This window comes from Zalophus californianus, chromosome 2, assembly GCF_009762305.2.
Source record: "Zalophus californianus isolate mZalCal1 chromosome 2, mZalCal1.pri.v2, whole genome shotgun sequence".
In the NCBI taxonomy this organism is placed as follows: domain Eukaryota; kingdom Metazoa; phylum Chordata; class Mammalia; order Carnivora; family Otariidae; genus Zalophus; species Zalophus californianus.
In genome coordinates, this window is record NC_045596.1 from 168,278,638 (window position 1) to 168,305,557 (window position 26,920).

A 26,920-nucleotide genomic window follows, 5' to 3' on the forward strand; every position below is an offset into this window, starting at 1 on the left:
AGAACTAAGGTTAACATCTACCTGGAGGTTGTTGGGAGGATTGAATGTACTGTACGTAAAGCACTTAGAATGGTTCCTGGTACATACTAAGGGCTATTTAAGTGTTAGTGGCGGTTACTATAGAATAGTTATTTTGGCAGTGATCGGGAATAAAGAGCATGAACAAAAGAATCACATCCTCTCAGAAGTTATGGCTCAGTGAAGTGGAAATCATAGCGTGGTAAAAATCTTGGGGTGTAGAGTCAGACACACTTAGATATAAATAGTCATTCTTCCCCCTTTGCTTTATGGTTTAAAGCAAGACATCTAACCTCTCTGAAGCTCAGTTTCTTTTCCCTATGAACCAGGAGTCACCATACCTATCCTGCAAAGTTGTTATGAAGATTAAATGAAATAATGTATAAAGTGCTTGGCCCAGAGTAGATGCTAAAAAATGAGAGTGCTGTCTTAACACTCCCCTGCACCCCATCCCACTATAAAGTGATATGGGCAGTTTGATTTCCTGCATGCTCTTGTATTCATTTGTTTGCAATTTTAGAACTTCTAAAATTCTTTCCATTTGCTAACAGTATAAACAGCAGCTGTTTAATCAGATATGCCTTGAAAAGTGTATTATCAGCAATCATTTCCCTCTTCTGTTTGCTGTTTTGGTTTACGTGCTTTATCATTATGGTAATTCCTACTAGACTCAAGATGGTAGGCATTATTAATTGGTCATAGAATCAAGCTGGACTGTAGCCTCATAGTCCTTCACAGTATTCCAGGCAGCCAAAATCAGTTCATCAGACTCAGTGAAGTAGAGAAATCCTCTCTGCCTTAGAGCTTTCTAGAAGAAGTGTTTATGAGATAATCAAGGTAATATCTGAACTGTCCATTAATCCTGTCTCAAGATGTGGGCTTGTCAGACTTTATGACAACACAGAGTGGTCTTAGAGCATTTCATAATAGATGCTTATCTATATTACAACATTGTTACATAATGTGAACATCTTTAGGCACCTTCTAGAGGGGGTGCAGTAATCGTAAGAGTATAATGCAATAACTACAATGCAAAGATTGTAATGCAATGAGCCAACTAAGAGGGTGCATCAGAATCAGCTGGAATGTGATCTTAAAATATTCAGACTCTAGGCCTCATGCCAGATTTATCAAATCAGATTCATCAGTAGATAGACGTTGATTGACATGTACGTTTTGTAAAACTACCCTAGATCATTATATTTATGCTGCTGGTTAAAAACAACTAATACTATCAAGAGAATAGAGAATCAGGCACCCTCACTACTGGTATGATGGAAATTGATACTGCAAAACTGTTCTACAGGCTGTGCTATATCTATTAAAATTTCAAATCTGTCCAGTAGGAATACATACATGCCCACAGAGCTAGTTTCAAGAAAGTTTCCTGTAGACCTGTTTATAATTTCAAACAATTGTGAGCAGCTAAATGATTCTCAGTACACAAATGGTTAAGTACATTGTGGTATAGATACCATAGGTGTTTACTGTGTAACTATTTAAATAATAAAGTATATATGAAAATTATACATGCTGATGTAGAAGGATATCTAGGATATATTGTTAAGTTGAATAAGCAAGTCACAGAATCAACCCTATTTTCAAAATTCTATATGTAACTATATAAAGATTTGGAAGAATACTCACCAGAGTATTTACAGTGGTTATCCATGACAGAAGAATGGGAATGATGGAGAGGGAGGAATAATAGGCCTTTTTACTTTTGTATTTAAAATATTTGCAATAAGATTTTGTTATTTTTTGTAACAACAAAGAGACCCACTGGACAAAACATGAGTGATTTAAAAGAAGCTTGTATGGAACCTAATTTATATGTGTCAGAACACTGCTTACTTTGCAAATACCAGTTTTAACCTGAGACTTATCATTTCTAACTTGGGGAACAGAAAGGAATGCAAAACTATTTTGAATGTTTGCTAAGAGGATACAATTTTGTTACTAAAACTGTGAAATTGAGAGTTTCAAATAGATAAGTATTTAAGGTAAAAAGCATTTGACTTGTATCAGAATTATATTGGCTACCTGTTTTAAAAATATTTAGTGTTTGTGTATATCTGGATATAAAAATTGGGTACAGGATATTTTAGTAAATTCTTTTTCAATTGATAAGCCTCTAGCCTGTGAGGATATTAACACTTTTTAATCTCCTCTTTTAAAACTTTAGGCCCGATGAGAGAAAGGGAAAGTTAAGGATGCTGGAGCAGAACAATGGATTTCTCTTTCTCTTTCATGCAAGGGATCATGGGAAACACAATTCAGCAACCACCTCAACTCATTGACTCCGCCAACATCCGTCAGGAGGATGCCTTTGATAACAACAGTGACATTGTTGAAGATGGTGGCCAGACACCATATGAAGCTACCTTGCAGCAAGGCTTTCAGTACCCATCTACAACAGAAGATCTTCCTCCACTCACAAATGGCTATCCACCATCAATCAGCATGTATGAAACTCAAACCAAATACCAGTCATATAATCAGTATCCCAATGGATCAGCCAATGGCTTTGGTGCAGTTAGAAACTTTAGCCCCACTGACTATTACCATTCAGAAATCCCAAACACAAGACCACATGAAATTCTGGAAAAACCTTCTCCTCCACAGCCACCACCTCCTCCTTCGGTACCACAAACTGTGATTCCAAAGAAGACTGGCTCACCTGAAATTAAACTAAAAATAACCAAAACTATCCAGAATGGCAGGGAATTGTTTGAGTCTTCCCTTTGTGGAGACCTTTTAAATGAAGTACAGGCAAGTGAGCACACAAAATCAAAGCATGAAAGCAGAAAAGAAAAGAGGAAAAAAAGCAACAAGCATGACTCATCTAGATCTGAAGAGCGCAAGTCACACAAAATCCCCAAATTAGAACCAGAGGAACAAAATGTAAGTTGAAACATCTTTTTGAAAAATTTTGTAATATTTCAGATTTACTGGAAGTCTAAGAGATATTTTTCAGTTTTTATCCCTTCAAATTTAAATATTTCTGGTAACGTCTTTCTTCTAATCCCTAGCAAGGAGATTGGGATGTTATAATGGGTACTGAGTAAAATTTTTTGACTAAATGAATGGACATGATTAGAGTGAAGAAATATTTTTAAAACATGGGACACTAAGAACCTTGCTGCTTATGTTTCTTTGTCTAATAGCTTCACTTATTTTTACTTTCTTATAATAAACTCCTGGTTTCTAAAGATGAAAGGCAAGGAGAAGATGGTTAATTATATTGGTTATCTTTATTTAGACCAACTTTTCCCAGTATTAATGACTTAATACTCATTACTAGTGTGTTTGCTACAAAATAAACTGAAGTAATAGAGGAACTCTTTTTATTAAAATCAATTAGTATTCATATAAAAACTTCAGGTGGAATTTTTATAAGAGTCACCCTTCATAGGTAAGATGCATGCTGCTGAATTCTTTTTTAGTATATCTGAAGTTTTAGTATGAATTTTCTTATTAATAGGTATGTAACAAATCAGTTCTAGCTTGAGTGAAGTTTTTAGTTAGTATTCTAATACATGGTATGAATTGAAGACATACATTTCCCAGACTTTGATTTGGGAAGAAAATAAGTATCTATTTTGGCAACACTAGTCTGCTTTTATATCCTGTATGCCTGAATAAGTTAATTTATCTTCTGTTTAAAGAATTGTTTACTTCATACCAACTCACCTTTTCCTTGGTAGCTGGGTTCCAGTACTTCATATAACTCAAATGTGATCATTTTCTGGAGTAAAAGGCTACACCAATTCTAGACTCTCGTGAGTCTCAGTGTAATATTTCAATATGTTTTTCTCATTTTTCTATAGTTTTATTTATTCATTTAATAATTATTGATTAAGTACCTACTCTGTGCTAGGCACTTTTCTAAGAATTAAAGTAGGGCAATGAATGAAAATTGAAGATGCCTACTTTCAGGTTGCTTATATTCTAGTAAGAGGAATGAGAAAATACGTACGTACCTACATATGAACATACGTATACAAGTTCAGATAGTGTTAAGTGCTATGAAGAAAATAAAACTGGGTAAAGAAATAAAGGGATTGTTTAGAGACATTTTAGCTATTCTGGTGTCTTAGTTCTGCATTTGTAAAAATGAAGGCTTTGTAACTAAGTGGTTTTTAAAATGCCTTCTAATTTCTTAATCATGTTTTAAATGCTCCGCTCCCTGAACTTAGTTTACATAGTATCTTATACAGCCTGTTTCTTAAGTAAATGACTACATGGAAGGAGAGAAGTTCACCTTTTGTACTCCAGATGCATTCACTATAGCACTTTTTACATAGACCTGCAGTGAAAAGGTATGTGATGCACTGTGACCCTTGGGAATCACAAAAACCTGAATTTGGTCAAAACCAAAGCTAAAGCTTAGTTCCTGAGAACTGTTTTGTTGGTCCTTCTTGCTTTTGCTCTAGAAAATCTAGCAAATAGGAGAATATCCAGTTTTACTTACTGGACTAGACTTTTTACCTCTATGGATAAAGTACATTAAAAATATATTTCAAAATAGAAATAGGTCTGGAATCAGAAGCAGGATAAGACAGTCTGCTTACTTTTTGTATCTCCTATTTTATTGGCATCTAGGAAAACAGTGCAATGATATATTTTTTTTTACCTTGACTATATTTTTATCATTTAGTGTAGGATACACTTTTTAAACTAGTTATACTCCAGTAACTTTGTGAATGAAAAAAAAGGGGAAGAAAACTAAGAACAAATAATGGAGTCATTCTTTCACTGATCCTCATCCAATTTCAGGAAAATCACTTCCCAAAAGCAGCAATTCTAATAAATCTTTCCATGTCTAAAAAGAAACTGAAACAAAAGGGAAATCATGGGAAACCTGTGCTGGTTTACTAGATATTGTGTGCTTTTAGGAGCAGTGCAATGATATTTCTAATAGTCACTTTATAATGAGTTTTTTTTAAAGATTTTATTTATTTGAGAGAGAGAATGAGAGATAGAAAGCACTAGAGGGAAGAGGGTCAGAGGGAGAAGCAGACTCCCCGCTGAGCAGGAAGCCCGATGCAGGACTCGATCCCGGGACTCCAGGATCATGACCTGAGCCAAAGGCAGTCGCTTAATCAACTGAGCCACCCAGGCACCCTATAATGAGATTTTATTTATTTTTTTTTAAAGATTTTATTTATTTATTTGAGAGAGAGAGAATGAGAAAGAGAGCATGAGAGGGGGGAGGGTCAGAGGGAGAAGCAGACTCCCCTCCGAGCAGGGAGCCCGAAGCGGGACTCAATCCCGGGACTCCAGGATCATGACCTGAGCCGAAGGCAGTCGCTCAACCAACTGAGCCACCCAGGCACCCCCTCTAATGAGATTTTAAAGCCAATTCTTTGTTGGATATCTGCTATGCCTAGCTCTTTGTATCACTTAAACCTTCAGTTAATTGCTATATCCAGGGATTAGATAAGATTTAAAAGTTTTAGTTTTGTTCTTTTTTAGTAAATCATGTGGGACATAATTTAAGATTTCATTATTTAGGATTTTACAATGTCTTGAGGTAAAAGAATATCAATTTGAAGATAGAGATGTAGAAAGTGATATTGATTGCACTAAATCCTACCAAGACCGTTGCCTGAAAGTTGAGTTTTTGGCAAAAATCCAGCGTTTTTTGTTTTGTTTCTCTCTCTCTCCCCTTTATTTCTCTCCCTCCCCCGTCTTTTTTTCACCTTGTCCCCTTTCTTCCTTCCCTTTCTCTTTGTTACTCTCTCTCTCCCTTCCCTCCTCCCTTTTTTTCCAAAGAGAAAAAAGAGTTCTTGTTAGTTGAATTTTGATTAATTAAAATTTATCACACATGGGGAATAATTATAAATTTAAGAGATGGATGCCATAAAAGTTGTACTCCATTCTGGTAATAGAACTTTAAAGCTAGAGCTCCCAAGGCTCTTGCTTGTTGTTAGTGTTATACTTCAGTACTGTACAGAGGACCAGTGATGTTCACAAGATAAGTGGTTTTGTAACCTTATGGTTTTGTTTTGTTTTTTAATTAAATTTCCTTAACTTCAACAATTCCCTTAGAACAGTTTTTTGTAAGTGTTCAATTTTTGATACCCTTGTGCCTCCTGGTTGTTACTAAGGGTCCAAGCCCTTGCTTGGTGTTTAGCGTTGTAGAGGGCTTAGAAATGAAAGAGGAGCTCAAGTGAGAGTCGGCTGACTCTCACTGGACAGTTTCCCTCCCCAGATGCTTTAGAGAGGCATAATGAGAACTGGGTGCTTGGAGAAGAAGTTTGAAATGATTGTCCTTATGCTGGATTTGCTTCTATGTATAATTTTGTTCCTTAAAAGCCCACTCATAGGTTCTTTCTTGAACAATCTCATTTAAAGTAATAGTTCATGATTTCACTCATTACTTTTTTCTTTTCTTTTTTCTTAGTATTTGATCTTTCAAGTATTTCCTCCCAGTTCTGAGCTGTTTGGCCTTCTAAAGTGGCTGTTATTTGGAACAACCTAAGTGTATCTTCTCAACAATAAAATGTGTCCAAACATCTCGGCAGCAGGAGAGCTGAGATCACTATTGAAATTGTATATTTTGTAACGCTGGTTTAGCTCTTTTTCCTCTTATCAAATTAGAAACATGTGGAAGTATTTCTGCGTGTCTTCCTCCTTGGCAGGTGTCATGCCTCCGCATGTGAGTGTAGGCCCTATTCAAACATTGTTCTTCCACCAGCACCTCAGTGGGCTTATCCACTAAGACTAGTCTCATTAACTCTTAGCTTGCCATTTTTACTTCTAAAAAGCCAAATGGTGACTTTGGTTCCATTGGCACTAAGTTAGAGGTTATATTTGATTCAGAATATTAGGTCTTAAAATTCTTAGAAACTGTTCACATGCAAAAAGTTCTTTTTGAACAGATATTTTAGTGTTTAAGATTATGCACTTAAGCAGTTATTCAGAAAGTAAAAGAAAAATGCGCGAATAATTTATTGCCTTTGAATTTTTCTTTCCACCTTAAATGTGGATGTAAGTTTTTAAAAAAAGTATGATTTTGCTTAATGTTTTGAAAATTATTAGGGGTTAGGAAGTCTGCCAGATTTGATGCATATTATTCATCTTAATAAAGCTCTTGTGTCTTAATAAAAGCACTAGGCCAAATTTTTTAAAAGGAATATTTTGGATAATGCAATTTTATTTTAGTTGCTCTCAACGTATTTTTTTCCTATTTAAGAAACTTGGAATAGGTCTTTCCATATGGAATCAACTAAAAATGTAAAAAAAGCGGTATATACCCATAAAATCAAAAATTTAAAACTAAGGAGAGCTAACTCACTGACATCTTTTTCTCTGACACTCTCTTCCTAAAACAACACTATTAGTACCAGAAAGGGTATCTTTTGTCCTTAGATTTTAAATCAATCTCTTTTAAGCTTATCTATCCTTTGAACAACTAAAGGAAAATGGATGTTATACCCTGAAGTATTTTATCTGTTGGCAATTTCTGACTCATTTTTCTTGACTCCTAAGCATTTGACTTCCATTGACCATGTTGTCTTAAAAACTTCACCCCTTAACTGGTGTTTATGATACTATGTTATGTGTTAACCGATTTATCTCCTTACCCTTTTTTTTGGGCTCAAGTCAAGGCCTACTGGATATTTCTCCCATCCAAGTACTAACTAGGCCCAACCCTGCTTAGGTTCTGAGATCAGATGAGATCAGGCACATTCAGGGTGGTATGGCTGTAGACTAAATGCCTACTAGATATTTCTATTTTGCTCATACATTAGCACATTTTACAATATACATTTCCTTTCTGTCATTGCAGCATCCTTATTCAACTTCTTTTTCCTTCTTTTACATATATATAGTCTTGAAAGCTTAGAATAAATCTTAGGTTTATTTCTTACCCTTGCCATTATTTTCATTTTAAGATGACTCTGTAAACAATTTTAACAGTGTTTCAAGCTACCTGAAGGAAAAGCGAACATTCTGGAACAAACCATAAAAAATAAAAAAAATTAAAAAAATAAGACATTTGAATAATAAAAGTTTTGAAGGAATTCCTTTCTTTAATCCAGAAAGGGAAAAATGTTAATGGGCTTCAGACCAGTTCTTACAATGATAGTAGGATTCTGTTGTTTGGCAAAGATGAGTCACTCCTTATCTATCTGCCCTCAAAAGGAGTTACAGAGGTCCCGTACACCCAGCCATCATGAAGATTGAATGTGCGGAGGAGGATGACTTGCTTTCTTAGCAGCATATGTACTTCCTCAAGTGGCCTTGTCTTCCTGTGGTAGCTTGAGAATGAGAAGTTGAGGTGAAGGCTTAAGCTACTTCTGTAGATTGAAGTGAAGCTACCCAAAGGGCCTATGCAAATGGGGACAGTATTTCAGACTGCTTTATTATTATACCAGCAGTCTGGAAAACAGTTTTCATTTGAACATAGATTTTTCTTTCCTTGCTCAGTGAGTGTGTCCTATTAGATTACATAGTCATGGTACCACCACAGACGGCATCTGACAGAGCAAATTTTGTGCCTGTCAACAAGTTGCCACTACCTTGTTTTCCAAAATACTCTCCACATAATACCTAACATGATTTTTTTAAAACATAAATTGGTGTATGTTACTTCTCTACCTAATCCTCTTTGGTGGCTTTTTATTGCCCTTAATATAAAACACTTGACTATATTTACAAGGCCCTTGTATTACCCTCTCTCATCTTGTAACCTCTCTTCTTTGGGCAGTTAAGTCAATTGTAAAGTCCTTCCTGAAATTTCTACTTTTAAAGCCCCAGGAACTTCACACGTTCCATGCCTTCTTTCTGGAATGTTCTTCTGCCCACTTTTTACTAGACTAACTACTCTTTCTCTGATTCTCCGATTATAATTGACTTTCTCAGAGAGGCCTTTCTTGACCTTCATATTTAAAGATACACCCCCCCCATTATTTCTCTTCATACATTTACATTATATAAGTGTATGTTGTTATTTGGTTAATGTCTGTCTGTCCTACCCAACTGTAAGCTTTGTGAGGTGAGGGATCAAATGTATTTGTTCATCATTGCATACCCACCTACTAGAACAGTGCCTGGAAAGTCATAGGCACTGTTGAATAAATGATTGATACTTGGGGTTTGGGATATTAGTCTGGCTTATCATTTCCTAATAGTTTCAAACCTTTCTACAATTTTTTCTTTAATAAAACTTTGTTTTTACTGTTTTTACAACAGTGTCTTGAATTAATTGAAAATTTTAAGTAGCTTCTAGAATTACCCATATTTTTAAATTGGAATTAAGACTTAATTTGATGGATGTATCTCTCTTTATGCCATCTAAATTAAGTTCTGTTCTTTGACAAGTTAAAAGTTTTAAAGAATCTTTTAAATTACAAAGTAATCTGCTTTTTACAGGAAATACAAATAACACAAAAATATAGATCTTCCTTTACCATTTCCCTAACCTCATTCCCCAAGATAACTACTTTTATCAATCTGGTGTAAAATGTATCAAACCTTTTAATATGGGCTATTTTAAAATAAAAAGTTAGAAGATGTTGATAGACCTGTAGATTACTGACATGAAATAATGCTATACTTAACCATCCTCTGCTTAGATTTTCTCATTTTGTTTTCTGTAGCTAATTTCTTAAAATATAATTGCCCAATTGAAGAGTGATATATTTTGAATTTTGATAGATACTTCTAAGTAGCCTTCCTAAAGGGTTGCAGAAATTAATTTTCAAGTAACATATGTGTGGGTTTTATGATTAGAAAAGTAATGTTTATCATAGACAATTTGACAGATACAGAAAAGCATACCAAAAGAATCACTTTTTCCATCACCTAGTGGTATTCTAATTTTTCTTTCTGTGCACATTAAAAAAAATTAATTTTGGGGTGCCTGGGTGGCTCAGTCAGTTGAGCGGCTGCCTTCGGCTCAGGTAATAATTCCAGGGTCCGGGGATCGAGCCCCACATTGGGCTCCCTGCTCAGCGGGGAGCCTGCTTCTCCCTCTTTCTCTGCCTGTGGCTCCCCCTGTTTGTGCTCTCTGTCAAATAAATAAAATCATTAAAAAAATAAATAAGAAATTATTTTTCCAAGATTGGAATCATACTATACAAACTGCTTTGCAGTTTGCTTTTTTCAAATAACATTATATTGTCATTTTCTTACGTCATTTTATTTATTTATTTTTTCAAAAGATTTTATTTTTAAGTAATCTCTGTACCCAATGTGGGGCTTGAACTCACAAACCCAAGATCAAGAGCCACATGCTCTACCAGCTAAGCCAGCCAGGCACCCCCCCCATGTCATTTTAAAATATATTTATATTACTTCACTGTCTAGTTACACTATACCCTATTTAATTTAAATTACTGGACATCTAGGGGCGCCTGGGTGGCTCAGTTGGTTAAGCAACTGCCTTCGGCTCAGGTCATGATCCTGGAGTCCCTCATCGGACTCCCTGCTCAGCGAGGAGCCTGCTTCTCCCTCTAACCCTCCCCCCTCTCATGTACTCTCTCTCTCTCTCATTCTCGCTCTCTCAAATAAATAAATCTTTAAAAAAATAAATTACTGGACATCTAGATTGTTTTCTAATATTTGCTCTTATAAATAGGACTAGTGTGCATATCTTTCTGTGTGTATATTTATACCTCTCAGTGCTTTTCAGTATACAGATACACTTAGAAGTGGATTTGCTTGATCAGAGTCTGAAAATTTAAGGCTTTTCATACATGCCAAATTGCTCTCCTGAAAAATTCCAAGTTACATCTTACTAGCAATCTCAGAGTGCTCATTTTTCTGCACCCTGTTAGGTTAAAAAAACAACAGCAACAACAATCAACACATTAAGTTTTAAAAGTAGTAAGAAATGAGAGATCTAGCTATGGTGTGGAATGGAACATGAATTTAAGACATAGCGTCATGTATTGCATCAGTTGAATTCTTACTACCTACATTATTCAGTTAATAAATGTCCTTTATTTTCTTTGCTATTTAGTTTTTATTTCTTTTTGTGTATATCACTGTTCTTTGGTTGGCTGCCATTTTGTTCTTTTTATCTATACCTTTTCACCTAGAGACCAAATGAGAGGGTTGACACTGTGTCAGAAAAACCAAGAGAAGAGCCAGTACTAAAAGAGGAACCCCCGGTGAGTTGCTCTATTGAATATCATCTAACCAGGGATGGTTTAGGAAGGTGAAAGCAGGGTGATTAAATTATAACACATTCCATACATATTATTTCAGTTCTATACTTCTGGATTTCAGAAATTATACTGAAATAAATCTTGGAGCTGGTTTAAGAGGTAGATACTTTCAGTGAATTATTTTTCTTTTCAAAAAACTATGATCACTTTTTCTTATTGAAGTGTAATTGACATATATCATTATATTAGTTTCAGGTGTACAACATATTGATTTGATATGAGAATACATTACAAAATGATCACCACAAGAAGTCTAGTTACCATCTGTCACCATATAAAATTACAAAAATATTTTTGTGACCATTTTTAATGGATTATGTGAATTCTCAAGATGTCTTATCAATAATAAGACATCAGAAACATCAGTCCTATTTTCAATATTTGGAGTGGGGTTCATTATTTTCCTTCTCTTCCTTTTTGCTAGTTATGGTTAAGTGTCAGAGAAAGTATAATTGAAGATAAATTTTACATAGTTAGCATGCTTAAAGTACTTTGTTCATAGTTTCTTTTTTTTTTAACTTTCTCTGCTGATGAAGTTTTTTGACCTTTTCCTATAGGTTCAGCCAATATTACCTTCTGTTCCAACAACAGAAGTGTCTGCTGGTGTTAAGTTCCAGGTTGGCGATCTTGTTTGGTCTAAGGTGGGAACCTATCCTTGGTGGCCTTGCATGGTTTCAAGTGATCCCCAGCTCGAGGTTCATACCAAAATTAACACAAGAGGTAAGTAAAGGCCCACATAGATATTAAATAAAAGGTTGGGGAAAAACCGAATCTTAAATGTGTATGACTATAAGGATATGCACATGAGGGGCGCCTGGGTGGCTCAGTGGTTAAGCATATAACTGTTGATTTCAGCTCATGGTCACACAGGCTGTGGGATTGAGGCTGCATTGGGCTCCGTGCTCAGTGGGGAGTCTGCTTGAGGGTTCTCTCCCTCTGCCCCTCCCCCCACTCATTTTCTCTCTCTCTCTCTCTCTCTCTCTCTCTCTCTAAGGTAAATAAATAAATCTTTAAAAAAAAAAAGAAAGAATATGCATATAATGTAACACCAGAATATCAGTTTTTAATGACCAGGGATTTAATTATGGTCATCTTAATGGGCAAAAAGCCTCTACAACTGATATGGTCCTTGTTTTCCCTTATAACACCCTGCATTTGTTTTATAATTTCTTCTGTACTTCTTTAAAAACCTTTATCTGACTGATATCTCATATGAATTCCAAAAGACAGCAGTTGAGTAAGTGATAAGATGTCTTATACGAGCTTAGTAGGCATTTGGGCCATGATTTTGTTGTACATCTTATTTCATCATTGATTCCTTTGAGTAGTAATTTTTTATCCACATAAGTGCTTTTCATCCTGATAAAATTTTCAGGATGCTTTTTCCCTCCACTCCATTTTTGAATCTGCAAATTTACTGAGACCTCCTTATAAATTCAATACAACATAAACGTACAGCTTGAATCTAGCTATTTAGCATAGAATCTTACCTTAGGAATATTAATAAATGTTAAGAAAAAATGTGTTCTAACTTTTCTCTAATTTTTTTCATGGGTTTGTCTAAAACATGTGGATTAGATTTCTGATATTCTAGCATTTGGAATGGACTTGCTTAGTTAGCCAGGGGAAGGTTTGAGCTTGGAATTTATTTCTGAATATTTGCTTTGTGAACTCACTCTTGTTATGTGTTGAATTCCTTATCGTTTGTGACAACTTTGTGCCTATTTCTTTTTCTCTTTAAACTTTCGGTCTTGCTACCTGTTCACTGTTAATGAAGAGAAAAAATGTCTACATAAGTCTTGCAAGTCAGATTTGTGACAAGATCAGCCATTATCTGTAACTTTTGTGCTACATAGCCAGTAATCTGCCCTGGTACAGAAGGCAGTTATCTGTCATTATAACCTGCTGATTCAAGATTGGGTAACTGGAAGCATCAATGGGGCAGAAGTAAAAACAACAACAACAAAAAAAAACCATTGTTGAATGTCTACTTTCATGCAAGGCACTGTGTTAAGCAATTCTCTTATATATTTTATGCAGTCCACATAGCAGCAACACTACGAAGTAGGTACTGTTATTATCCTTATGTAAAAAAAAAAGATTTATCCTTATGTTTTGAATAAGTAAATAGAGTTTCAGAGAGTCCTTATTCCATAACCTCCACTCTTTTTTTTTTTAAAGATTTTATTTATTTATTTTATTATTTATTTGACAGAGAGAGACACAGCGAGAGAGGGAACACAAGCAGGGGGAGTGGGAGAGGGAGAAGCAGGCTTCCCGCAGAGCAGGGAGCCCGATGCGGGGCTCGATCCCAGGACCCCGGGATCATGACCTGAGCCGAAGGCAGACGCTTAACGACTGAGCCACCCAGGCGCTTCTCTGTAACCTCTACAACCTCCAATCCCTCCACTCTTAAACATACCATGTAATAGAAGGAAAGTAATTGAATTCACCTAGTCATAATTTACCAAGGTTAGGGGGAAGACAGTCCTAGTTCTTTCATTTGTCACTGATTACTAAGGGGTGGACTAGTAATCTCTGAAGTACCTTGTGGGTTTAATAATCTTTGTGTCCGGGCGCCTGGGTGGCTCAGTGGGTTAAGCGACTGCCTTCGGCTCAGGTCATGATCCTGGAGTCCCGGGATCGAGCCCCACATCGGGCTCCCTGCTCCGCGGGGAGTCTGCTCCTCCCTCTGACCCTCTTCCCTCTCGTGCTCTCTGTCTCTCATTCTCTCTCTCAAATAAATAAAATCTTTAAAAAAAATAATAATCTTTGTGTCCATGAATGGGAGAAGAAAGGGACAGGGATTTCCCAAAGGACCAAGCCTTTTTAAATTTTAATTCCAGGTAATGTACAGTGTTATATTAGTTTTAGGTATATAATATAGTAATTCAACACTTCCATACATCACCCTGTGCTCATCACAAGTGCACTCCTTAATCCCTGTCACCTATTTAACCCATCCCCCCACCTATCTCCCCTCTGATAACCATCAGTTTGTTCTCTATAGTTGAGTCCATTTCTTGATTTGTCTCTCTCTCTCTTATTTTTTACCTCTGCTTGTTTTGTTTGTTAAATTCCACGTATGAGTGAAATCATATGGTATCTAACTGACTTATTTTGCTTAGCATTATACTCTCTAGCTCCATCCATGTCATTGCAAATAGCAAGATTTCGTCCTTTTTATGGCTGAGTAATATATATACACACACACACACACATTACATCTTCTTTATTCACCAGTTGATGGATACTTGGTCTGCTTCCATATCTTGGCTATTGTAAATAATGCTGCAATCAACATAGCAGTGCATGTATCTTCTTGAATTAGTTTTTTATTTTTCTTTGGGTAAATACCCAGAAGTGGAGTTGCTGGATTGTAGGGTAATTCTATTTTTAATTTTTTGAGGAATCTCCATACTGTTTTCCACAGTGGCTGCAGCAGTTTGCATTCCCACCAACAGTGCAAGAGGGTTCCCCTTTCCCCACATCCTTGCCAACACCTGTTGTTTCTTGTGTTGTTAATTTAGACATTCTGACACGTGTGAGATGATATCTCATTGTAGTTTTGATTTGCATTTCCCTGATGATCAGTGATGATTAGTATCTTTCATGTGTCTGTTAGGGCAAAGCCTTCCTAAATAAAATAATCCATGTACCTATCTGGGTCTCTGGAGCACTCTGAGGTATTAGATCATGTGAGATTTGTGGGTCTTCAATTCTCTCTCCTTAGAAAAGCATGCTTTTGAGATTATATAGAATTTCACATTTAATTACTATATGAAAACCTAATTACAGCTTTTTTATGGGATACAAGTGAAAGCACAATTTTATGCTGCATCTGTATTTCAAAGGAAATATTTAAATTTAGGACTTAATCTAATTTGGTCTGGAATTCCCTAGGCAATCTCCTGCTTTACTGCTGGTAAAACTGATTTTGTTTGTATGATTGAGAAAACCAGAACTCTGAGAATTTAGAAATTTTTTAAAGTTTAAATTAATTAAAAGTGTATTTTGAGGGGCGCCTGGGTGGCTCAGCCGTTAAGTGGCTGCATTCAGCTCAGGTCATGATCCCAGGGTCCTGGGATCGAGCCCCGCATCGGGCTCCCTGCTCCGCAGGAAGCCTGCTTCTCCCTCTCCTACTCCCCCTGCTTGTGTTCCCTCTCTCGCTGTGTCTCTCTCTGTCAAATAAATCTTAAAAAAAATATGTTAAAAAATACATAAATAGAAGACTTTATTTGACATCTTGGAGCGAGCTTGCGTGAGTGGGGGAGGGGCGGGAGGAAGAGAGAATCCCATGCAGACTCCTCGCTGAGTGCAGAGCCCAAAGCAGGGCTGGATCTCACCACCCTGAGATCATGACCTGAGCCGAAAACAAGAGTCAGACATTTAACCAACTGGGCCACCTAGGCCCTCCTGGAACATTTTCCTCAACCCCAAATGAAATCCCATGTCCATTAGCAGTCATTCCTCATTCCTCCTCTCTTCCTCCAGTGCTAAGCAACCACTAACTACTTTTTGTCTGTATAGATTTGCCTTTTCTGGACATTTCATAGAAATGGAATCATAATAACATACGGCCTTTTGTGTCTGGCTTCTTTCACTTAGGCTCATGTTTTAGAGGTTCATGTTGTGGCATCTGTCAGTACTTCTTTTTTTGTTGCCAAATAGTATTCCATTGTATAGCTATATGCAGTGCAGTTTTAGAGAAAGTTTTCTGTTTTTCTGAAGACCAAAAAAACACAGTATAAAACAATTTTATTGATATGTTCACACATGATGACTGTGAAGCATTTTGTGTTGCACAACCTTGTAAAATTTTTCTTAATTATTTTTAGATAGTAATCATTGATTTCCATATTGTTATTGGTCCATATTACTAGATTCTTAGCTTTGGAAAAAATAACAGTTTTTACACATAAAGATCAAACTCTTTGTAAGAGCATGTGGAAAGATGTTTGTATCACATGTCTGTTTTAAGTTATGTTTCATTGTTGTGGTCTCATCTTAAGTTTATTTTTCTTTTTTTTTCTTCAGGCCTTATTGAGGTATAATGGACCAAAGTTACATATATTTAAAGTATACATATATATTTAAAGTATACAACATAATGATTTGATATACATATACTTTGGTCAGTTAACATATCCAGCACTTCACACAGTTATTTTTGTGGATGTTTGGTGAGAATGCTTAAGATCTACACTCTGAACAACTTTCATGTATCCAATGCAGTATTTTTTTTAAGATTTATTCATTTGACAGAGAGAGACACAGCGAGAGGGAACACAAGCAGGGGGAGTGGGAGAGGGAGAAGCAGGTTTCCTGCCGAGCATGGAGCCCGATGCGGGGCTGGATCCCAGGACCCTGGGATCATGACCTGAGCCAAAGGCAGACGCTTAACAACGGAGCCACCCAGGCGCCCCTGTAGTGCAGTTTTATTAACTGTAGTAACCGTGCTGTACATTAGATTCCTAGAACGTATTCATCTTATGACTGAAGGCTTATACCCTTTGACTAGCATCTCCCTGTTTCTCTCCCACCCCAGCCCCTGAAAACTGGCAGCCATCATTCTACATTGTTTCTATGAGTTGGACTTTTTTTTTAAGATTCCACATACAAGTAAGATCATATGGTATTTGTCTTTCTCTGTCTGACTTATTTTCACTTAGCATAGTGTCCACTAGGTTCATCCATTCTGGCAGGATTTCCTTTTATCTCATGGCTGAATAATCATTTTTAAGTTTAAAAGTTAAAAATGAAATGCTTTTTCTGCATATAACAATACAAAATATATATAGTCAGAAATGAAAAGTGCCTATAATTTAATCCTTCAGATGATGTAACTATTATTAAAAGTTTGAGAGTAGGGGCACCTGGGTGGCTCACTGGGTTAAGCATCTGACTCTTGATTTTGGCTCAAGTCATGATCTCATGGTTGTGAGATAGAGCCCCCTGTCAGGCTCTGCGCTGGGCGTGGAGACTGCTTAAGATTCCCTCTCTGCCCCCTGCTCACACTTGCTCTCTCTCCCTCTTAAAAAAAAAAAAAGTTTGAGAGTAATTATATTTCTCTATATTGTGATTAATAGGATAGTAAATATTTTTACTGAGAGTTTTTTGTTTTAAGATTTTATTCATTTATTTGACAGAGAGAGATCACAAGTAGGCAGGCAGGCATGCAGGTAGGCAGAGGGAGAAGCAGGCCTCCCCGTTGAGCATGGAGCCTGATGCGGGGTTTGATCCCAGGACCCTGGGATCATGACCTGAGCCGAAGGCAGATGCTTAACAGACTGGGAGCCACCCAGGTGCCCCTACTGAGAGTTTTAAATGATATCATATTATACCTATTGTAACTTTTATTTTTATTTATTTTTAATTTATTTAAATTCAATTAACATAGTGTATTATTAGTTTCAGAGGTTGAGTTTAGTGGTTCATCAGTTGCATATAACACCCAATGCTCATTATACCCTGTGCCCTCCTTAATGTCCACACCCAGTTACCCCATCCCTCTCCCTCTCCCCTCCAGCAGCCCTCAAGTGTGTTCCCTATGATTAATAGTCTCTTATGGTTTGTCTCCCTCTCTAATTTCATTTTGTTTTATTTTTCCCTCCCTTTCCCTGTGCTCCACTATTTTGTTTCTTAAATTCCACATATGAGTGAGATCATACAATTGTCTTTCCATGATTGACTTATTTCTCTTAGCATAATACCCTCTAGTTCCATCCACATCGTTGCAAATGGCAAGATTTCATTGTTTTGATGGCTGAGTAATATTCCAGTGTGTGTGTGTGTGTGTGTGTGTGTGTGTGTGTGTGTGTGTGTGTGTGTGTGTGTGTGTGTGTGTACCACATCTTCTTTACTTATTGTAACTTTTAATCCTAACTTTTTTTTTTTTTAGTTTAAAACTGGATGGTTTTACCTTTATATTATTTTTCTTAAATAAAAACATTTCCAGGGCACCTGCGTGACTCAGTCATTTGAGTGTCTGACTGGAGATTTTGGCTCAGGTCATGATCCTCAGGGTTGTGGGATCGAGCCCCATGTAGGGCTCCACACTCAGCCGGGAGTCTGCTTGAGATTCTCTCCCTCTGTCCCTCCCCCCACTTACGTGTGCACATGCATTCTCTTTCTTGCTAAAATAAATAAATAAATCTTTAACGAAAAAATTTCCTCTGCATTTTTCTTTTGGAATTCAGCCCATTATTCAAACACAGATGTGTTTGCTTCTCTTTTTTTCAGGTCTTTAGGTTTCTATTTCATTCATAGTTCTTTGGCCAGCAGAAAATAAAGTGATAATAACAAAGAGGCATACTGTTTGATTTGTTTCATCTGTACTAATGATTTAATAGAGGAAGAAGTTGAAAATAAAGATTAAAATGAGATTGTGTCATCTGTGAGTTTTAGTTTTCATGTTTTTAACTATAAAGACTGTTTCTGAATAACTAACTGACTTTTGAAAACAGATTATGCCCTCTGTTCTTTTTACCCTATCTCCTGTACTCACTACCCTATCTTCCAAACTCACCTGTTAGTTTAGGTTATATTTCTTTTTTTGTCCCTAAAAACCTTAGACTTTTGATAAACCTTCTTTGATTAATTATAGTCAAATTTGTGCTTGGCTTTTCCTTCTCAGATTAGATTATATGGAATTTGAATTGTGTGTGTATTTCTCTCTTATAGGCTATTTTACATAAGAAATTTTAATCTGGTTTCAAAATAATTCCTTAGATAATCTCCCATTAATTCTAATAAAATTTTAAAATTTTCAAATCCAAGATATAATCGATTTCAGATAATTTAAGCTTATACCTACATTTTGTAGTTAGGATCTGCTTATTACCTTTCTCTGCCTACCTGAATTATCTTGGATTCGCCAAGACCAGTTACACAGTACTCTATTAACCTGAGACATTTTCTGTAGAGTTGTGTTTTTCAAACTGTATGGTAAAAGACCAGTTTTTAAAAATTTCCAATCCACCATGGACCAATACTTACATAAAATACAATAAAAGTAACTGTTATGAAAAGGAAAGGCCTTGTCCTGCAAAAAATATATAGTACAAGATCCCTGATCATGTGCCTAAATGTCATGACAGTGTCAAATTATCATAGTTTCTACATGCTTACTTTTCTGTGCTTATTTTGTCACAGACTGGCTTGTTATGGGAACCACACTTGGAGAGTAGCACTGTTCTAGAACAGCAGTTCTCAGATATTTTGGTCCCAGAACCCCTTTTACTCTTAAAATTTGAAGACTCTAAAAAGCTTTTGTTTACGTGGATTCTATCTATTACTATTTATTTCAATTTGGAAATTAAAACTAAGAATTTAAAAATATTTACTAACTCACTTAAAAATAATCCATTATATGTTATCATTATATTTTTATGAAAATAACTATTTTCTAAAAAATATTAATGAAAAGAATAGTATCATTTTACATCATTGCAAATCTCTTTAATGTCTGGCTTAAGTGAAGATACTAGATTCTTGTATCTTCTTCTATTCTGTTACAATTTGTTGTTTTGGTTGAACTATATGAAGATAATCTGACTTCAGGCAGATGTGTAGTTGAAAAAGGATAGTGTATTTCAATAGCCTTTTTAGGTAATTTTGGATATATTTCTTTGATATTACACCAAAACTCAATAAGTGGTAGGTTAGTTGCAGTATGGAATCTGAAATCATATCCATAAACTTTTTGTACTTTGTTACATTGGAATCCATTGGTTCTTTCTTGCACTTTGAATGAATCTTTTACCTTTCATGATTTTATAACATCATATATTGGCCATTTAAAAAATACTGGTTTTGGGGCGCCTGGGTGGCTCAGTTGGTTAAGTGTCTGACTTTCACTCAGGTCATGATCTTAGGGTCCTGTGATTGAACCCACTCACTCCCGTGGAGCTCTGCACTAAGCATGCTTGTCTCCCCCCCCCCCCACCCTCCCCTGCAGGCACACTCTCTTCACTCTTTCTCAAATAAATAAAATTTTAAAAAATAAAAAATATTGGCTTTACCAAGTGAGACATATCTTCCGAATGTTGACACATCCTTCTGTAGTTTTTTTTTTTCTTTAGAGTGTGCACAGGAGCTGGCGGGGTGGGGCAGAGGGAGAGAGAATCCCAAGCAAGGCTCTGATCTCACCTTCCTGAGATCATGACATGACCTGACCTGAGCTGAAATCAAGAGTTGGGTGCTTAATCGCTGGCCACCCAGGGGCCCATCCTCTATAGATATTTTTAAAATCACATTAATTTATATGACCAGTTATTTTATCAGAAAATTCTTCGATTATTGGGAAGTTGGAAGACTCAGTTTTTCCAAAATTCTGATTTTTGCTTGAAAGATCAAATTTTGTCATTGGCAACGAATACTGTCAGTTGATTTCCTTGAAATAGCAAACTTGCTTTGTTCATTTTTGAGGAAATACCTGCCAGATGCTCAAGTTCAAATAACCACAGTTTTTCTGTCAGTCGTTCTTTCAGATAAAAATGTTTTATGAAAAAGTGGCCAGTGATCTTGCAGCTCAATCACACAAGTACTTTTCCTCAAGATAACTGTCACACTTGAGTAAGCAAAAGCACTTCATGCGTATTTCCCGTTTCATCATGCAGAATATTAAAAAGACAGTGTCCGAAGATTGAAATTTAGTGAAATTAATCATTTTTACTACTTCATCAAGGACATTAAATACAACTGGCTTTTTGTTTTGTTTTAACTGCCAGTGTGTGGCCTTCATGAAGAATGTGATACTAGTATTGTTTGGAGTCACTCACTGTCTTTATTTGTGCCAACATGCCATCAGTCTTACCCACCATCATTCTTGCAGTATAAAGTGCAAATGCCACCAACTAAAAAGACAGTAGCATCTTGGTATTGTTATGAAGGTAGTTTTGACCTCACAGGATCCCTGAGTCAGTGGCCTCCTTTCCATCCCCAAGTCTATATAGCCCACTTTTATATAGCCAGAAAAGCAATTTGACTAGCACTTTTAAAGTCCAAGAAAATATGTTCTATATATATTTTAAGATTATATTTGAGAGAGAGCGAGTGCCCACGAGCCGGGGGAGGGGAGGCAGAGGCAGAGGGAGAAGCAGACACCCCACTGAGCAGGGAGCCAACATGGGACTCGATCCCAGGACTCTGGGATCATGACCTGAGCCGAAGGTTGACACTTAACTGATTGAGCCACCCAGGCGCCGCTGTTACACATTTTTTGAAGAAAAAGTTATTTATTCCCAGATTTGTTTGTAAAAGGGTTTGAGAGAAGCAAAAATAAGTTGTGTAACCAAGGTAACAAATCTGATAATTAGCAGAATTTCTGATTTTCTTTCTCTTAAAACTTGCTGAACTAATTTTAATCATTTAGGAGTGATTTTTTTTTTTTACAGTAACTATTATTTGTATAATTGGCAGGTGTTGGATTATATCTTTGGACAATCCAAAGCGTACAAGTTTTAATAGTGATGCTAGGGAACCTGGCTTAGGTTCAAGTTTTTGGCAGAGTGTATGTGGATGCTTATGTTCTGAAATGATTAATAAGAATTTTTGCTTACAGGTGCCCGGGAGTATCACGTCCAGTTTTTTAGCAACCAGCCAGAGAGGGCATGGGTTCATGAAAAGCGAGTACGAGAGTATAAAGGTCATAAACAGTATGAAGAATTATTGGCTGAAGCAACCAAACAAGCCAGCAATCACTCTGAGAAACAAAAGGTATCTGACAACATACTAACATTACCAATCGAATATGGTTTTTAGAGGATTTAATAATTTAGTAGAAGTTTTCATACTTGAATTCAGATAGTTGTTAACCTAAGTCCAGTTTTAATAATTTATTGTATGTCAGTAAGTTTTATATTTTATATAAACAACATTAGAATACTATTAAAAACTTGAACTCTGCTTAGTACAGTGTTGGATTCTATTTTTGAATTGAATTAGTGTACATAAGACTAGTAGATGCTAGTGAAATGTGGATTTTGCCAGGGAGTTTTATTCTTTTTCCTATTTCATTATCTTTACGTAATTCCCTTTATTCTTATCTAGTAAAATTGTTTTGTGAAAGTAAAGTTTCTAAAATACTCAGCACCTACTGTGAGACAGGCACTATTTTAAACATTTTGTGTATATTAATTCATTTAATCTCCATAACAACTTAAGTGGTGTAGATACCATTATTCCTATTTCCGCAGATGAAGAAATCAAGGCACAGACAGCTTAAGTAACTGGTTCAACCAAGGTCACACTTAGTGATAGAACCAAGAAGTATGTTTGTGGTGGTGGATATTTTAGAATTATGACACCAGCTCCTGATAATCTATCTGGTTGACATTTTTAAACTCAACTAATTTTAGGGTGGGTCTTTTGTAATTCAGAAATTTGTCATACTTTTACACTTTAAAAGCTAAATTGATCACAGAGGATTTTGATTAATTTTATCAGACAACATTTTACAGATTTATACATCAGCGTTCCACATATACCATCCCTTCTCATCGTTTCATTAGCTAATTTTGGGCTACCTCAGTCTAACCCCCTGGATAATTCCTGATGGCTTTGGTCATCAAAAGTTTTCTTATCTGTCTTGCCAACTCAAAGTCTTCTGAGCAACAGTGAAGGAGACCTGTGGAAATTGGTTCAGGTTCATTTTTTCTCTCATACATTCCTTCTTTCCTATGTCTTGTCAACTTTCATTTGTTCCTCTGGGCTCTCTCCTTTCTCTGCATTCTGCCCCTGTTTGCATTATGGTACAAACTACCAGCACAAATGCAGACTCTGCCTTTTGCTCTGTTGTGATCCCTGTAGCACCCCTGAGCTTTAGGGTGTCATTTTTAATGTTGATGTTTTATTGGCCATTGAAGGTAATCGTTCTGCAATCGCTCTTCTCTTTGCCCTCATTGCTAGCTTTTTGTGGACATAATGTGAGAAGGACAGCTCCCTCTTTGAGGGACTTGTCCAGCAGAGTGGTCAACGAAAAAGGATGTAAGAGAGAGAGTACACCTGCATATCATCTGATAGTAATACTGACTTATCAAAGTTAGGGAGTTAGAACATTTCATGTATTTGACTGAAGAACCTGAAGATATTTATTTATGTTACCTGGAAAGATGACAGGATCACATGGGAAACACATATTGGTTTAAATGTACCAATTAGATTGAAGAGTATCTGATCATGCCTGTGTCTTTTATATGCCTGGGTCTTTTTTAGATTCGGAAACCCCGACCTCAGAGAGAACGTGCTCAGTGGGATATTGGCATTGCCCATGCAGAGAAGGCATTGAAAATGACCCGAGAGGAAAGAATAGAACAGTATACTTTTATCTATATTGATAAACAGCCTGAGGAGGCTTTGTCCCAAGCAAAAAAGAATGTTGCCTCCAAAGCTGAAGTTAAGAAAACCCGAAGACCAAGGTCAGTGCTGAATACTCAGCCAGAACAGACCAATGCAGGTGAGGTGGCCTCCTCGCTCTCAAGTACTGAAATTCGGAGACAGAGCCAGAGGCGGCACACAAGTGTGGAAGAAGAAGAACCACCTCCTGTTAAAATAGCCTGGAAAACGGCCGCCGCGAGGAAATCTTTACCGGCTTCCATTACAATGCACAAAGGGAGCCTGGATTTGCAGAAGTGTAACATGTCTCCGGTTGTGAAGATTGAACAAGTGTTTGCCCTTCAGAATGCTACAGGAGATGGGAAATTTATTGATCAGTTTGTTTATTCAACAAAGGTACCTCCTTTTTTCATGGGTGTTTTGGGGGAATATTATTTAATAAGTAGTCAACCTTAGCATTTAAAAAGAAACCCCAAAACAAGACAAAGTCATAATTTAAATACCCTTTTGTCTGCTGCATTTGAAATGTACAGTGAGTTTACTGTGTTTAAGAGGGGGCAAAAAAGGCAAAAAGGCTATGTTTTCCTTCTTTTTTTCCCTCTTTTGTAATATCCCCATCTGTACTAGATTAATCTTGAGCTGTGCAGCCAAAATTGAGCTTAACTCCCTAAAGTTGTGGAAGAAAACTCGGCACTTTGCCTGTTTCCAGTTTGTATAGTTAGTTTCTCTTAGCTGCGAAGTGTGCTTCTTACTATATTATTTTTGTCAGTTGTCTGAATTAACCATTGTAATAATTATACCTGCTGATCTGTTTGGTTGCACTGGCAATTTTGTTAGGCTCATGTTGACTTTGGATAGCTAATGCATTTAAGAGAAATTCCAGAACTGTGTTTGTTCTCTAACAATTAACTGTGGTGATAGCGTGGGTAATGGGGTAAAAATACCTCTTCAAATTGAGTATCTCCATCAGCCAGCCCTGAAGCTCTATTTAGGGCACTTATATTTTAGCTTTTAGACTTTAAAATTGTGTCATAACATTTGTAATGTTTATTCCATATACCTCTTCACTGTCCTCCAAATCCTTACCACAGTTGTGGGCTTGTGAATTCAATTTAGCGGCACCTCGTGGGTGTGTGCTTTTAAAGAACTCTGCTTATTTCCTAACATTGTCTATGCACATGAAAATAATTATAGTATGCCTCATCAGTGATATATTTTTCCATGTTTTTATTTAAATTCCAGGTAGTTAACATACAGTGTAATACTAGTTTCAGCTGTAGAATTTAGTGATTGAACACTTACATGAGACAGCTGGTGCTCAAGTGATACCATTTTACTAGAGAGAAGTCCAAGGGTTCTCTATTAGTTTGTTTCTGACTGTAGGTTCAGCTGATTTCAGTAAGACTAAACTACTTGGAAAGGCTTAAGTTAGAGGGCGCCTGGGTGGCTCAGTTGGTTAAGCGACTGCCTTTCGCTCAGGTCATGATCCTGGAGTCCCGGGATCAGAGTCCCTCATCGGGCTCCCTGCTCAGCGGGGAGTCAGCAGGGAGTCTGCTTCTCCCTCTGACCCTCCCCCTTCTCGTGCTCTCTCTCATTCTCTTTCTCAAATAAATAAGTAAAATCTTTAAAAAAAGAAAGTCTTAAGTTACAGTCTCCACTTGGTTCTGCTGACAGCTTGTCATAGCAAATGAATACTCTGCATCTTTTTTAATGCAAATTGGCTTCATTCTTGGAGCTAGTTTTTATCTGCATTTGGATATACAAATCAAACTTTGTCACCCCACTCCAAAGAGTGCTATTTAAATGAAATTTGAGATAAAGTTGTCTTTTGTTTATTTATTTAAACTTTTGTAAAAGATTTATTTATTAGAGAGAGAGTGCCCCCACACATGAGGGGCAGGCAGGCAGGGGCAGAGGGTGAGAGAGAAATCTCAAGCAGACTCCCCGCTGAGCATGGGGGGCGGGGTAGGGTCTCAATCTCATGACCCTGAGATCATGACCTGAGCCAAAATCAAGAGTTGGACACTTAACTACCTGAGCCACCCAGGCATCCCAAAAACTGATCTTTTTAAAATGAATGCCTTAAAAACAAATATTTACAAACCACTCCTTTATTTCATTGTATTAAAAATACCTAAAATGAGACAGAGCTATAATTGTAGCTGCCTTCTATCTGCTTCAAGTTGCTTATTGGGTACACATTTGGGTCATCATGAATGTCAGATTTCTGTATCTAAGGATATTCTTGTCTTTTAAGACATGAGTGTAGTAGGGTACTTAACCAAATGAGAATGACTCAAGTTCTTTTCCTGTGTTGAGGTAACGGGAGAGACTATTCAGACCAGAAAACATTTTGGTTTTGACAGAAAACTAGGTGATACAGTTTCATTTTTTTAGTGATATGCCTCATGTGGAGTTGTTTTTTTCTCACATAATCTCGTACATTTTAGAATACATCCTGATGACTTAATAAAATTGCTCTGCTAATGGTAAAGATGATAAATTAACTGCAGTCAAAGACTGTAAAATTCAAGCAAATCATGACCATCTTAAGCTGTCTTTGTAAGCCAATGATGCCATTTGCCTGGTAATCAGCTGTTTTTTATTTTGTCTTATTTTAAAGGGAATTGGTAACAAAACAGAAATAAGTGTCAGGGGACAGGACAGACTTATAATTTCTACACCAAACCAGAGAAATGAAAAGGCAACTCCGAATATATCATCTCCTGAAGCAACATCTGGTCCTACAGGTGGGTAAGGAATGAAGAGTATAGTATAGAGTAGAGTATATATGTATTTTGAGAGGTCATAGTTCTGTTTTGCTATAACATAGTAGCTGTGTTCCTAAGAAATTTTCAGTTATCAAAATCAAATTACATTTTAAAAAATTGAGTTATAAAAGCAATTACTTCAATAGGAAAGAACGGTTTAGGGGCTAGGGAGCTTTATTCATAGTAAGTTATTTTTCCTACAGGAGTTTAAGTAATAAGAACGCTCTAATTAAAAGAGTATAGTTATGAAATCTCTACACATCTGAGTAAATGCACCATTTGATTACCTCTCTTTGCATGAAAATAGCAGCTTTACTTTTCTAGCACTATTAACACATTCTTACCATTTCCTCTTTCATCTCTTATTAGAAACTAATTTTCAGATGCCCATGTTCTTTTTATTATTCTTAGGTGTACTAGGTATTAGTAAGTAGGGAACTAGGGCCTAACTCTCCTATTATAATCTGTCCTCTGATTAACAGATACCACGAATTGAAAATCAAACTGTATTATTCTTGTTTAAAATAGAAATGCCTATATTCAGTAAGGTTGTGCCTTTGGAATGGTAAAAGTAATTTTTGTTAAGGGACTGACATACTAAGAATCTTATAG

At 36.5% G+C, this 26,920-nt stretch overlaps 1 protein-coding gene across 5 annotated transcripts in view; it reads left to right on the plus strand.

Annotated features, from left to right (window-relative positions):
• Positions 1–26,920, plus strand: part of NSD3 (nuclear receptor binding SET domain protein 3) — a 119,899-nt gene that overhangs the window by 43,113 nt on the left and 49,866 nt on the right. For all 5 annotated transcript variants that reach the window (XM_027600356.2, XM_027600355.2, XM_027600357.2 and 2 more), the window contains exons 2-7: positions 2,204–2,922; positions 11,073–11,144; positions 11,759–11,921; positions 21,766–21,920; positions 23,418–23,933; positions 26,161–26,287. In XM_027600356.2, the coding sequence (XP_027456157.1) occupies positions 2,248–2,922; positions 11,073–11,144; positions 11,759–11,921; positions 21,766–21,920; positions 23,418–23,933; positions 26,161–26,287 (1,708 nt within the window). In that variant the 5' untranslated portion in view covers positions 2,204–2,247. The remainder of the gene's footprint in view (positions 1–2,203; positions 2,923–11,072; positions 11,145–11,758; positions 11,922–21,765; positions 21,921–23,417; positions 23,934–26,160; positions 26,288–26,920) is intronic.